Genomic DNA, 14,853 nt, shown 5'->3' on the forward strand with positions numbered 1-14,853 from the left:
GTAGTTACGGAGATGTAAGCGTAATAAGGAGTACATGTATGACTTCAAGCAAAGGAACAACGTACAGTGCATAAGCGTATCTAGGTTAACATGCAACATAACCAGACAGGTAGGCCCACCTCACCCAATCTCATGGGATTTGTACACACACAACAGTCTCTAGAGTTTACAGAGAACGGGGCTCAGAACAAAAAACATCCAGTGAGTGGCGGTTCTGTGGGTTGAAACGCCTTGTTAATGAGAGACATCAGAAGAGAATGTCCATCCTGGCTCCAGCTGACAGGAAGGCGACAGTAACTCAATTAGCCATGGGTGATATGCAGAAGAGCATCTCTGAATGCACAGCACATCCAACCTTGTAGTGGAGGTGGTACAGCAGCAGAAGCCCACACAACACCCTTGTGACTGCTTCATGATACACAGCACTGCTGTGACCAATACACGATACAGAGCACCCTGATGAGCGCCACATAAATCAGAGAGCCACCTGGTGACCACCACACAATACAGAGGGCAACCTAGTGACCACCACACAATACAGCAACCTGGTGACCACCACACAATACAGAGGGCAACCTGGTGACCAGCTCAAAGTACTTAAAACAAGAGCCAAATAAAATAGCGGCAATAGATCAAGAGGAAAAATGTTTTGGGCATGTTGCAGGTATTCTGTCACCGTATTTTTGTAAAGAAAGACTCTGACTTTCAACAGGGATCTCAGCAGAATGAGGCATTGGAAGGTTCTTGTTTTGTTTTTAACTGGGACATTTAAAACACACATTGACCTCCAATGTCCTTGATAAACTAAAGGCAATATATTTTAGGCATAGATTAACAGAAGAGTTTGTATCAGACAACCACCCTCAGAAAACCTCAGCAGAGTCGGCACAATTTACCAATGCCCATGATTTGCATGCAAATTCTTGCCTTATCAATCCACAGTCAAATGGACAGATTGAGAAAATCTTTAAACTGACAAACAGAGAAGATCACTTTTATCACTATAGAAATACAGCTGATCGCTGTATGCTGCCAAATACAACTGACATGGATTCTATCCTTCACATCCCATGATCCCATATACATACGCACACACACACATACAGTGTCATATACATATGCACACACACAGTGCCATATACATACCCAAAACCTTATGCAATATACATACACAGTGCCATATACACACACAGTGCCATATACATACACAATGCCAAACACACATATACACAATGCCATATACACACACAAAACCCAATACAACATATATACATACAGTGCCATACACACACAATGCCATATACACACGCAATGCCATATATATATATATATATATATATATATATACACACACACACAATGTCATATACACACACAATGCCATATACACACACACACAATGTCATATACACACAACGTTATATACACACACACAACCCTATACAATATGCATACACAATGCCATATACATACACACAGGGCCATATACACACACAATGCCATATACACACACACAAAACCCAATATAATATACATACACACAATGCCATATACATACACAAAAGCCTATGCAATTTACATACACACAGTGCCACAGACATACACAAAACCGTATGCAATATACATACACACAGTGCCACAGACATACACACAGTGCCACAGACATGCACACAGTGCCGCAGTCATACACACAGTGCCATACACACACACACACACACACACACACACAAAACCCAATATACTATACATACACACCATGCCATATACATACACAAAACCCAATGCATTATACATGCACACAGTGCCACAGACATACGCACAGTGCAAAAGACATACACAAAGCCCAGTGCCACAGACATTATTATTATTATTATTATTATTATTATTATTATCTTTTATTTGTTAGGCGCCACAAGATTTCCGCAGTGCTGTACACAGTACAAACAGTAGGCTATACAGGGTGAAACAGTACAGAACAATAAACAAAAAATACCAATACATCAGAAACTCCAGGCAGGCTAATGCAGTTAAGACGGAGCAGAAGAACAGCTGTGGAGACCGGAGGGAAGAGGGCCCTGCTCATACGAGCTTACATCCTAAGGGAGCGTAAACAGAATCAGGCACAAAGGGAGCCAGTGAAGCAAGGGGAGAGAACAGGGTGCCAGGAGTAGAGAGGGGAGAACGAGCGGAGGAGATGAGGGGGTTAAGTGGATGGTTGGTAGACTTTGAGGAACAGGTGAGTTGTAAGTGCCCGTTTGAAGGAGCACAGATAGAGAGAGAGACGGATGGAGCGAGGGAGGTCATTCCAGTGAAGGGTGGTGGCACGGGAGAAGTCTTGGATACTGAAGTGGTAAGAGGTGATCAGTGGAGGAGAAGCGACGGTCATTTTCCGTGTGCAGGGATTGGGCATGAGTGTGAATGGAGAGGAGGTTACAGATATAGGGGGTTAGTAGACTGTGAGAGAGCTTTGTAAGTGGTGGTAAGGAGTTTGAAACATACACAATGATTGACAGGTTCATATGAACACCAGCTCCCCCAGCCATGTAACGCCCCCACCCCTTGTACTTACCTGCTGATACGTGAGTGCAGAGAGCAGGAAAGGAAGCCTCTTTAAATGAGACTAAAAACTTGGCTCCGCAGTGCGCTCTGCAATGACACGCAGCCTGGCAGCAGTTCTAATTTGTTCCTAGGTTGCCTGTCTCCATTAGATGACAGACAGGGCCAGCCCGATTGGCCCCTCCCCAATTAGCTCCGCCCCCTCCTGTTGGCTAAAAGAGGGGGGGAAATAATAGCCAAAAAAAAGAAAAAGCGATTCTTCCCGGATGGCCTGGGCCTAATTTTGTGGAGACCTGGGGCTGCAGCCCCAGCAGGCACATTGTTAATCCAGCCCTACTTCAATGACAGGCAGCCTAGCAGCAGTCTGATTTGTTGCTGGGCTACCTATCTCCATTAGGTGACTGACAGGGCCGGCCTGATTAGCTCCGCCCCTCCCCTCCCAACGGCTAAAAAGAGGGTAAAAATAATAACAAAAATAAAAAAGTGATTCCTCCCGGCTGGCCTGGGCCTAATTTTGTGGAGAGGCCCATAGTTAATCTAGCCTGCTGATAATGAGGCGGAGCATTCTTCATTACTAAATCCACAAAAGATATAAAGTGAATTTTAGAGTTTTTTGATCATTTCTGCCAAGGGGAGAATCCACGTTTCTTAAATTACCTAATTGCTTAAAAACCTGTGTTGTGAAGGGACAAATTGTCAGTCTTTTGGGAAAATCAATCCACATTGATAAACTGTCCATCTTCCTAACCAATTTCCCATGGAACAGATTATACAACTCATGTAAGTTATACTCTGAATACAACCCCTTTTATTTTAAACTGCTTTGCTTGTGTATGTTATGTCAATTGTTTATTCATTTTATTTTTATATGTGAATACCCTGTACTTTTATATATTAAATCTATAAATTTAGTAAGTGGCGTCCTTGATACTCTAACGAATCCATTAGCCTGTTAAGAAGAATATAGCTCAACCAAGTTAACCCTTTGAATGCCTGTGTGTGATTTGTTGATACATTTGACTAATAAGCCTAGTGTGTGCTTGCATTGACATCTGTGTAACAGTCTGGAGGTGTGAAGAGTTAGCCCTTTGCAACAGGTGGTAAACCTGAAGTGTGTGTGTGTGTGTGTGTGTGTGTGTGTGTGTGTGTGTTTGGGGGGGGATGAGAGCGCGGTGTGTGGGTGATTCAGTTGGTCTATAACCTGTGTGATAAGTAGAGAGCTGCGGGCTGGAATCGTGTGTGACCTCATACAGCAAATACCCCAAAGTCACGAAAGCCGGGAGTGTGTTTCTGACAACATTAATGCGACTTAACGTTAGTTTATAATTTTCCACTTCATCCTTCACTTTGAGTGGTAAAAGCAGTAAAGCAGCTATAAGTTTTCCTAATAATCCCATTAATTTGGGAACATTAAAATCCAAAATTACAGATTTCCTCAACTATCTAATCTCTGCCTCCATCGGGACAAAATGCCATTCTAAGCAGTGACTAATATTATCAGTGTGATAGTGATAAATTTACCCCAGGGTGTAAGTCTGACCCAGAGCGATTCATATTGTTTTAGCTGAAATTCAAATGAACCTTTAGGTTGTATAACTATTACTAACCTTTATAAAGTGGTAACATATTCTGAAGTGATGTTCACAATATTCTGAAGTGCTGCCATCACTTGCTGTGTCCAGTTATAAAGGTATAAAGGTCAAACTAAAATGAACAGACAGAGGCTCATGTACAATCCTTTTCATTAACAGAATGTGCAGGGGTAATGTACACATGGGTATTCATAGAATATTCCGTTGGATAAAATGTTGGGTTGTTTAAGCATTTGCTCTTTACTTTTACCTACTAAAGAGAATGCATTTTTTATCAAGGTGTATTATATGTAGTTAGGTGTCCCATAAGTTATGTCAACATTGTGTGTTTGCACTGGCAAAAATTATTCTGCAGCGAGATCAGTGGTCAGCCATTTACAGCCTCCTGTGTCCAAGGGAAGATAGGCATACTGCTGAGTAGTTCCTTCATAGCAGGGCCATAACTAGAGCACAACACTGAAGGGGGTGCAGTTTATGAACATTTTAGGTTCATTTGGTTAAAATTGAGGTCTTGGGGGGTGGCAGTTTTCCTTCTCGTCCCAGGCACAAAAAAAAAAATTACAGCTCTACTTCATAGCTCGTGGGTGTCCTCTGGCAGGGCCACAAGCTACTTCTCCATTGTTGGCTGGAAGTGATCTGAAATTGATTCTGAGTGAGCTTACCCAGGAGCAGCTGGGCACTTTCTGACATTGCTTCTTCCAAACACAAACTGGATGCAACCGATCACAACGTTTGATGTCATCCGAGTTTTCATGTCCCAACAGAATGCAGCCTAAGGTTAAATGTGACTTGATGACTTCTTTAAATATTGCAGAAATCTGGGTTGGTTTGAAAGGACCTTAGAAAGATGTTATTAAATCTTTATTTAAGCTGGGTTTTTTTGTTTTGAGGGGGAGCCTTGCATTGTGAGTAATGTGTTCTGTATGAGTTTGAATACAGATACTAGTATAAAAGAAAGCCTCCGCTAACCCTAATGGCTATTGCAGTTCTGTATGTTTCTCTCACGTTCTCTCTCATCACAATCAGATTATGAATGTTTCTGTGTGTTCACCACAGCAGACAACATAAGGCTAAATTTGCCCTGCTGGCAGTTCTTCTTTTGAGGGTTTAACTAATTCTTCAGTGATTTAAAACTCTGACATTTGTTGCTTAGGAAGCTGTCTCTTCAAAGTGTGACCTCCACTTTACATGATGTGGTTTTACAGGTCCCACTCAGGACCTCTTTACTGACCCACAGCCATTCTTAACACACAGAAACCCAGGGAACAGAGAAATCTTATAGAATAGAGAGATGTTTCAACTGCACAATAACAATGCCACAGGGATCCTTGCAGTGATACATAGCCTTAGAATGGCACTCTAACCCTTTCACCCCAATGCCCATAGCATCTGTGTGGAGTTGCTTGGCAACTGAGGTTATTAATCTTTCGTGGTCTGTTACATCTAGGAATGTTACCATCTGGTTCCATAATAATTTACCATCTCCATCCAGCATCAGAGAGGTTTAATCAGATTGCTGAGATCTGTATTACACAAATTGAAACCCGTCTGCACTTGGTTTTGTCCAATGAGAGATATATCTTTACACACAACATTACATGAAGGATTTTTGGGAGTAATATTATTTTTAAAATAATAGTTTTTTTCACTATAGATTGTAATCAAACATTTTTTTGGCATCTCGACTTCCTGGCGGTTTTGTAAATATATTTGTGGTTTGGTCTTTCCTCCTCACCTTCAATCTCCAGTGCCATGAGCCTCCGCACAAATCTTGTCGGAGTCTGCTGGGTCGCAAAAGGCCAGGTGTCTTCATTAGGAGTCGATTCAGGAGATCCCGGCCCAATACCATTACGTTAAACACACTTAACGCACCACACATAATATAAAGGGAAATCACTCTGGCTTATTTAATAGGCAAATATAGGGTAGTGAACATTTTCTTAGAAAAAGTAGTAAATATTAAACAGAAGTGGTAAAAATCAGTATGTAACAAATGTAACTGAGCAAGCATATCACTCTCTGTAAAATATTGTGTATATTCTACTATGGCAATAAGTATGAGGATCACCAATGGACAATGGCAACAATCAAACATCTGACAGTTTGCCATATTAATGAAAGGCTATGCTCACATGCAGGTTACTTCACATTCTGAATCTAACTAAACAAACACTGAAATTCCCAAGTCCCAATTGATACCTCTCATTGGTGCTGTTGCCCAGTATTGGTAATTCCAAGAGAATCAGAATGTGATGAATACAGAGGTAATGACAATCCACAATGCTTAGTAGGGATAGCACTACAGTCTTTAATGGGTCCTATGGCAGATGTGGACTGAGGGAAGTGACCTTGGCATGTAGAATTCACTCCACTTATGACTGAGGCATCTCCAGTGATAGGGAAAAATTCCTCAGTGTCTGGAGTTAGTGTAGTCTCTAGGTTTTACCCACCAAAGGGTAACACTGGTCCCTGCTTTTGAGCACACTATTCAAGTAATGATTATAATGCAGCCTCTGGTGTATAATACACTGTCAGTAGCATCAATATAAATACAGCAATAGTTATCACAGGGTTTCAGAAAGTTTTTTCAGTGGTGATCACAACATAAGCAGTCTCTAGAATTCTTTCCTGTCTCTGCAGGAGAGTAGTCAATGAGGGTTTCTTCACTCAGTTGAAGATAGTGGTCCCAGTAGTCACCACAGCAGTCTGATCAGGACCTCATTTGTCCTGTCAGCAAAGAGATGGATAGTGACTTTGGCCTGATACTCCCCAGTTCTGATGCCTGGAGTCATTAGCTCTGCCACGCTCCCTCCTGCTCCCTGCTGCTCCACTTCTTCCCTATCCGATTTCTCCCGGACTACCATGCTTTGCTGGGACTGCTGTAGGACATAGTTTTCCTGACAGTTCCACCCCTATACTGTCTGAATGGCGGGTATTTCAATAGTGTGAAATATTTCTTAGTAATTTTAGTTGCTCTTTACAAGTGTGTAACACCTTTGCTAGTAATGATAGGATCATCATCATCATCATCACCATTTATTTATATAGCGGCACTGATTCCGCAGCGCTGTACAGAGAACTCCCCTTTGGGGATTACAGTCTAAATTCCCTAACACACAGACACAGACAGACACACAGACTAGGGTCAATTTATTAGCAGCCAATTAACCTACCAGTATGTTTTTTGGAGTGTGGGAGGAAACTGGAGCACCAACAATAAAGACCATTACTAATTTACAAGCATCAATTTCATTTTAATTATGGTTTAAAAATATAATGAAAAGCAGCGATTGTACCAATTATATTAACTAAAGCCATACACAAATATATGTTTACTCCCTAATCAGTAATGTACCTTTTAGTGAAGTAAGATTCCTCCCTTCCTGATTGACGGTGAAAATAAAAATACAAGTGGGTTCAATATAAAAGGACATCTTGTACAAGAATTCTTGTATCCTGTACAAATGTATATTCAAAAGTTCCAATATCATAATAGACATTATTATCTGGCATTTTAGAAACATCCACTAGGCTTACTGAACAAAAATATACTATGCATAGGAAAAGAAGGTAGCCCACATTATCAAACATTTATCTATAGTATGTTAACATCCGAGGAGCCCTTGAAATCTACATATAGTTTTTATGATAGTTGTTTTTATATAAATTAATTTGGATTTTTTGTTCAGTTGTACCCTAACCATAACATATGAACTAATGGATAAGAAATGTGAATATTTGAAGGGCCAGGTCATGGGAAACTCTACAAGATACAATTGAGAAGCCGTCTAGTTACACTAAATGATCCCTGTATTGGAATTTTCTATATTTCTCTATCTCTAATTAGAAAATATTTGTATCACACTTTATCACTTGCACGTTCCAGTACTCTTCTGTGTGTATTAAATGTGAGTGCATAGTACTAACTGAGTTTATGATTATATAAAGTGCCCAATACCTATAACATTTCTGGTCTAAGTTGCAAAATATGGCTTTATGACTCTTTACTTAATTATACCTCTAAATTTTATGTATGCTTCACATAGTTAAATATATATTTTTAACATATATTTTATAAATTTAGCTCTTAACCAAAGAAATTGTATAGTTTTGAGAAATTGAGTGGGAAAAAAAATAATCTTTGGCAGAAGGGACTACCAAGTGTCAAAAGCTGTTGTGTTTGGTTTTGACACATGTACTGAAATGCACTCTTCTTTCTTGGCAGGACAAAAAGGAGCAGACTTATTATCTTGAAGATCACACAAAATAAAACATTTGGTTACAAATATGGCATCTGCGAGATGGAGCTGGATTTGTGCAATTGCCCACTTTACATTATTAACCACAGTGTCGACTATCTCCCAAAAAATTTCACAGACAAAAATAAATGTTACCACTTTCTATGCTGAACAAGCTGACTGGACTTTTAACCACTTGGTAGTTGATGAAAGGACTGGACACATTTACCTAGGAGCTATTAACAGAATCTATAAGCTTTCTGAAGACTTAAAGGTCTTACTGACCCACCAGACTGGACCAGATGAAGACAACCCAAAGTGTTACCCTCCTAGAATAGTCCAGCCGTGCAATGAGCCATTGGTGTATACTAACAATGTCAACAAAATGCTGCTAATAGACTATAAAGAAAATAGGTTAATTGCCTGCGGAAGCCTTTATCAAGGTATTTGCAAGCTTCTCAGGCTTGAGGACCTCTTTAAACTCGGTGAGCCTTTCCATAAGAAAGAACATTACCTCTCAGGGGTCAACGAGAGTGGCTCTGTTTTTGGAGTTATTGTTTCAAACAACAATCTTGATGACAAATTGTTTATTGCCACATCAGTTGATGGGAAACCCGAATATTTTCCCACCATTTCAAGCAGAAAGCTCACTAGGAACTCAGAGGCTGATGGGATGTTTGCATATGTTTTCCACGATGAATTTGTGGCATCAATGATAAAAATACCCTCAGATACTTTTAACGTGATTCCAGACTTTGACATCTATTACATATATGGTTTTAGCAGTGGTAACTATGTTTACTTCTTGACACTTCAGCCAGAGATGACATCTCCACCTGGTTCTACTACAAAAGAACAGATCTACACATCTAAGTTAGTACGTTTGTGCAAAGAGGACACAGCTTTTAACTCTTATGTTGAGGTTCCGATTGGATGTGAGAAGAATGGTGTGGAATACAGGCTTCTTCAAGCAGCTTATTTGTCCAAAGCTGGATCCATACTTGCTAAATCTTTGGGAATCAAACCTGGTGATGATGTTCTATTTACCATTTTCTCCAAGGGTCAGAAGAGGCGAATGAAATCACTGGATGAGTCTGCCTTGTGTGTGTTTGTTTTGAAACAAATTAATGACCGAATTAAAGAAAGACTACAGTCTTGCTACAAAGGAGAAGGCACTTTAGACCTTGCATGGCTGAAAGTGAAGGACATTCCTTGCAGCAATGCGGTGAGTAATACTGTTTATTGGTTTGTTTTAAGTAACTACTTGTGTATATAAATAAGCAAATGTGAATGTATAAAATATATTTGTCACTAATACCCCATTCATACTGCACCAAAAACCAGGGTTTTTGCAGAGGCACGCTGAAAAAAACGGGTCTTGGGGCAGTATGAATAGTCCAACCACAAAATCCCGGGTCTAAAATCCCGGGACTTAGACACGGGATTTTGCGAGGGGTAATTCCCGTGTTGGACCCCGCTCGCCTGCAGTATGAATGGTGTAACCCGTGTAATTCCCGGGTCTCACCATTCATACAGCGAAAAAAAAAAATTGTGAAGTAAAAAAAAAAGATTTTAATTAATAAAAAATACATAAGAAATGTTTACTTAACTTATTTTCAGGCAGCGGTGTCTCCGGTGCGTTGCAGGCTGTCAGGGGGACCTCTGGGTACTAAAATGACGTAATTTCTAATGGACTAGAAATTACGTCATTTTAGTACCCAGAGGTCCCCCTGACAGCCTGCAACGCACCGGAGACACCGCTGCCTGAAAATAAGTTAAGTAAACATTTCTTATGTATTTTTTTTTAATTAAAATCTTTTTTAACACTTTTTTTTTCTAAAACCCGGGTCGGGCAGGTGCAGTATGAACCCGCCCGACCCGGGAATCTTGTTATCTATACTGCCCTGTGCCCCGGCAATATCCCGGATTAACAACCCGGGATATTGCCGGGGCGGCAGTATGAAAGTGGTATTAGTAATCCACAAAATGTTTACTTAAATCATTTTACAATGATATATACTAGTAATCTGAATTTCTGCTAACATGCTATTGTGCTCATAGATAAGTGGAATCAGGGAGATTAGGTACGTAAATATTTACTGCTGGTTCTATAGTTTTCATAATACTTTCATTAGACCTCAGTGGGCACACATGTTTTCTGGTTCTGGTAGCCAGTCAGCAAGGTTGAACAAGTGACACATGTCTAAAGACTTATAAAAAGAGCTTAAAACCATTCGGACACTAATTTTCTCTGGATAGTACTCGGGGAAAATGTCTGTGGATGCTTTCTGTGACCAACACTATTAGTAACCTAGTATACGCACTGTATTTAGTACATAACTATGTAAACAGTGTTTTAGCATTGCCTGACTGTTTTATAGTTTTGCTTTTTTTATTACACATTTTACACCCACATTACAATACAACATAGCTGCCTTCTCTCCAGGGATTTCCAGGAAGCTCCTGAGTTTCGGGGATTTCTCCCGGACTCCCGGAAGAATAGGCATCCTCCCGGGTGCGATGGAGGCAGGGTATATTGAGGGGATTTTGCATCATTATGCCCAGCCCCCTGCTATAAAATGCTGTGAATATTGCCATTTTTCAGCACGGGGAAATTACACCCCTTTCTGCCCCCTGTCATATGATTTTCTCTTTCAAGATCTCCCAGAGATTGAGAAGTAGGCAAGTATGGAATACAATGGTCACCGTAGAATACAGCTGGTTTTTTTACTTGTCACTAGCACCATCTAGGTGTAGAAAATAATTAGGCAATACATTGTGATCTCAACCAGTGTAGTGCCGGTCATATATTTCACAGATTACCCATCCCAATTTTCACCCTCCCAACTCTGCCTTAGGTCTAGATTTACTAAACTGTGGATTTGAAAAAGTGGGGATGTTGCCTATAGCAACCAATCAGATTCTAGCTTTCATTTTGTAGAAAGCACTAAATAAATGAAAGCTAGAATCTGATTGGTTGCTATAGGCAACATCCACACTTTTTCAAACCCGCAGCTTAGTAAATCTAGCCCTTAGTCTCTTATCTGTGAAGCAGGTCCTCTTCAGATCCTCCTGGTAACTCCACATCTTGATGCCCTCCAGATGTTCTGGGGTCAATCAGGGCTAAGAGTGAGCCTATGATAGGTCCTGAATGACCCCAAAATCTGTGTGCCAGCGTTTAGAGTCACTGGGAGGATGCAATGCTGTGTGGGTCATTCAGACTTATGAGAGCTTGGCTGGCACTCATAGGTGTGGATGACACCAGCACAGTGGCAGTGAACTGCCAACATCTGTGTAGTCACCAGGTGACCACTCGTGTGCAGATCCCTTGGACTTGTGTATGTCCCAAAAAATGGTAGGCAGCCAAATACCTTATGGGGAAGGTTGTTCATGTCTTTCCTGTGTGGCCAGTTAACCCATATAATATAATTCCTTGTGATTTTATAAATACACACAAGAGTTTTTTGCCCGAAATGTAATAAAAATATATTTACATAGTAATGTTTATTACTACTATTATTTATTGAGTATTATTATTATTATGATCATTTTAATTGAAGAAGCAAATGTTACATTGCACAAGTAAATATGTGATTGTTGCCTTTTTGTTGCCTGCTAATATATAAATAAACAAGGCAGCTTTGTACACAATTTCTGCATGAGGTCAGGTATAAGTTTTCTGTTGAAGACTAGAGCAGTGCATATATTTCTTTCTTCGCCTAGTGAGGACATATAAAGGCAAAAAATTACAGATAACATTTGAAAGCAGAAAAAAATGTATATTTTACTTATTGCACTGAAGGATTAGATACCCACAGCAAAGTACTACAGAAGCATCAATACAACAGAGCACTGTATTGTCTGAAAGAAACAGCAGAACATATAAATGACTTATATTAACTATAAACACAATATAGCGTAAAAACACATTAAGGTTAGTTACCCACTATCGTTGCAATCTGCATGTGCAACTCATGAATTTGATATGCGGTATACCTATGTAAAATATGCTCTGCACCCACTGCACCAAGGGTATGGGAAGAGCCCTATTGGTATCAGCACAGGGCTGGTTATTATTAGGGAGGTGCCTCGTGCTGACCAGCCTAGGATTGGTTTGGCATTATGGCAGGACTGGCAAAGCCTAGAGCTAGTACTAGTATATTTTGGGTGGGGGGGGGGGGGGGCACCGGCTTTGCTAGTGCCAGTCTAGGTTGGCAGCATTAGGACTGGTAAAGATGTTTGGGGCACAATGTTTTTTGTTTTTTAAATTTATTTCTTTAATTATTTTGAAGTACAGAAAGGTCAATGCTGATGGTCACATCATCAGCATGGATCTTGCACCAGGGGAGAAGCAGCTGCAATAGATACGTCTCCTAGAGGCCTATCTGTTGTTACTGCACCCTCAGCATAGTAGATAAGAGCTTTAACATGCCCTTACTTTGCTAGGCTTGCCCACTACTTCCCTCTGTCCGTCTCTCTAAGCACGGAGAAGCAGAATGGGGACGTACTTGGCTACTGTGCATGCACACTTTTTGAATAGGCGCTTTTTATGTCCGACTCTACATAAGGCCCTGAATGTGTTCGCATTGACGTGAAAAGAAAATGTCATTGAGCTTTTCCTATTCATTTAATTAGCCCATTAGTTACAATTGGATTTACAGTAGAAACACCATTGAAAAAAACAGTCTATTTAAATAAATGGTAGCAGCACCTCTAGTAATTGATTTTTGTTATTGGAAAGAGTAGCCTGCCCTGAAATTCGTACCTAGCATCAACTCTATATAACCTGGGCTAGATATGAGTAAAAAAGGCGACAACAAGCTTGGGGTCTTACTGTTAAAGCGGTAACTAGCACCTGGCTGGCAAAGTATAAATGGGAAACCCAAAATAAGCACCAACCTGGTCAGTGCAGAACTAGAGCTTTTATGGGGGAAGGGACAACAAACAAAAAAGAGAGCAGGTTTCACTCTCACAAAGACTTGCGTTTAAAAGCAACGGGACTCTTCTACCCATTTTACAAATGTGTTATAAAAGTAAATCTAAACACACATTTGTAAAAATAATATTTAAATAAGTAAAACATTCCCCATACCCTTGTTCACCACTTTTTGACACTATAATATTCCAATGGGTATTCGTGAAAGTTTTAATCCAATGGCATTCTTAAACCCTTTAATTCAATGCTAAATGTCCAAAACTTATAATTCAATAGGGAATGGAAACTCTTTCAATGCAAAGGGTAATCCACAGGAAATACACAATAATAGTCTAAATAAACTGCTTCACTGAGAGTCCATCTGCAGAATGAACATGACCTCAATTGACTGTGACTCCCCTTAGCTGCTCAGCCAATCACAAGTGGTTTCTCAGCTGGTGACAAAGTGATGGACTTGTGGTAAGGGGAGTCCCGGGGACAACCTGCTTTGACCGCATATGAATAGAAATGAATTAAATCTCTATTGATCTTGGAAACAAATTATATGACCCACTCATGTCTATAACTCATTCATTACATGTAGAGTACATCTCCTTTGATTGAGCTATATAAATGAATGGGTCATTGAAAGCAATGGAAAAAATACATACTTAGGGCCTGAGTCATTAAGGAGAGCAAGGCAAAAGAAAGGAGTAAATGTTTTTGGGACAAACCATGTTACAATGCAGGGGGTGAAAATTGGGTGATTATTTTGCACATAAGTTTAATACCGGCTGTATTTTCATCTAGCACACAAATACTTGAAAGATTTTTTTTTATACTGAAATTTAAAGTTGATCTAGGACATGCTCTATCCAAACTATAATTCTGTCTGCACATTTTAAATGTCCCCCCCCCCCTCCAATGCAACAATCGTTTTGCCCAGGTGCAAAGTTACTCCTTTTTTATGCTTTGCTCTCCTTAATGGCTCTGGCCCTTAGTGAGTATGTATATGTATGTACTTTTTCAAGTGCAGTAACATACTTTGAAACCAATGAAATAGAACAAGCAACATGAAGATGAAAGTTTAAATACAAATGGGTATGTACACATAGAATAATATAGGTTTTAATTGTATATGTGTTTGCAAGTCAGACATAGCATTTGAATAACAGTGGGTAAGCACACTAATAGATCTTAACATTCCAGGGAATTTATCCATTTACCCAGCCTGTAATTGCTCTATTATATCGCTGATGTCATATTTAAACAATATACACAACCCTTTAAGAGTATATACAGGGTGATTCAAAAGTCGCAGTACACCCTTTTATTTCAAAAACTCTACAGGAAATTGGGAAACCTGAATACTCCAGTAAGGTATGGGTGACGTGGTCTATCTTTATGGTATGTACCAAACATGGGCGCCATCTTGAAATCGGCCAATCGGCCCAATTCCTGTAGAGTTTTTGAAATAAAAGGGTGTACTGCGACTTTTAAATCACCCTGTAGATTATATAAGGTTATATTTCATTGTTATGATTAAAACGCT

The 14,853-nt window shown here is 39.9% G+C and overlaps 1 protein-coding gene across 2 annotated transcripts in view; it reads left to right on the forward strand.

Annotated features, from left to right (window-relative positions):
• PLXNA4 (plexin A4) overlaps positions 1-14,853 on the forward strand; it is a 591,306-nt gene that overhangs the window by 70,487 nt on the left and 505,966 nt on the right. For both annotated transcript variants that reach the window (XM_075208549.1, XM_075208550.1), the window contains exon 2: positions 8,374-9,611. In XM_075208549.1, coding sequence (XP_075064650.1) covers positions 8,436-9,611 — 1,176 coding nt within the window. In that variant the 5' untranslated portion in view covers positions 8,374-8,435. The remainder of the gene's footprint in view (positions 1-8,373; positions 9,612-14,853) is intronic.

The sequence above is a fragment of the Mixophyes fleayi genome, chromosome 4 (assembly GCF_038048845.1).
Source record: "Mixophyes fleayi isolate aMixFle1 chromosome 4, aMixFle1.hap1, whole genome shotgun sequence".
Taxonomy (NCBI): Eukaryota; Metazoa; Chordata; class Amphibia; order Anura; family Limnodynastidae; genus Mixophyes; species Mixophyes fleayi.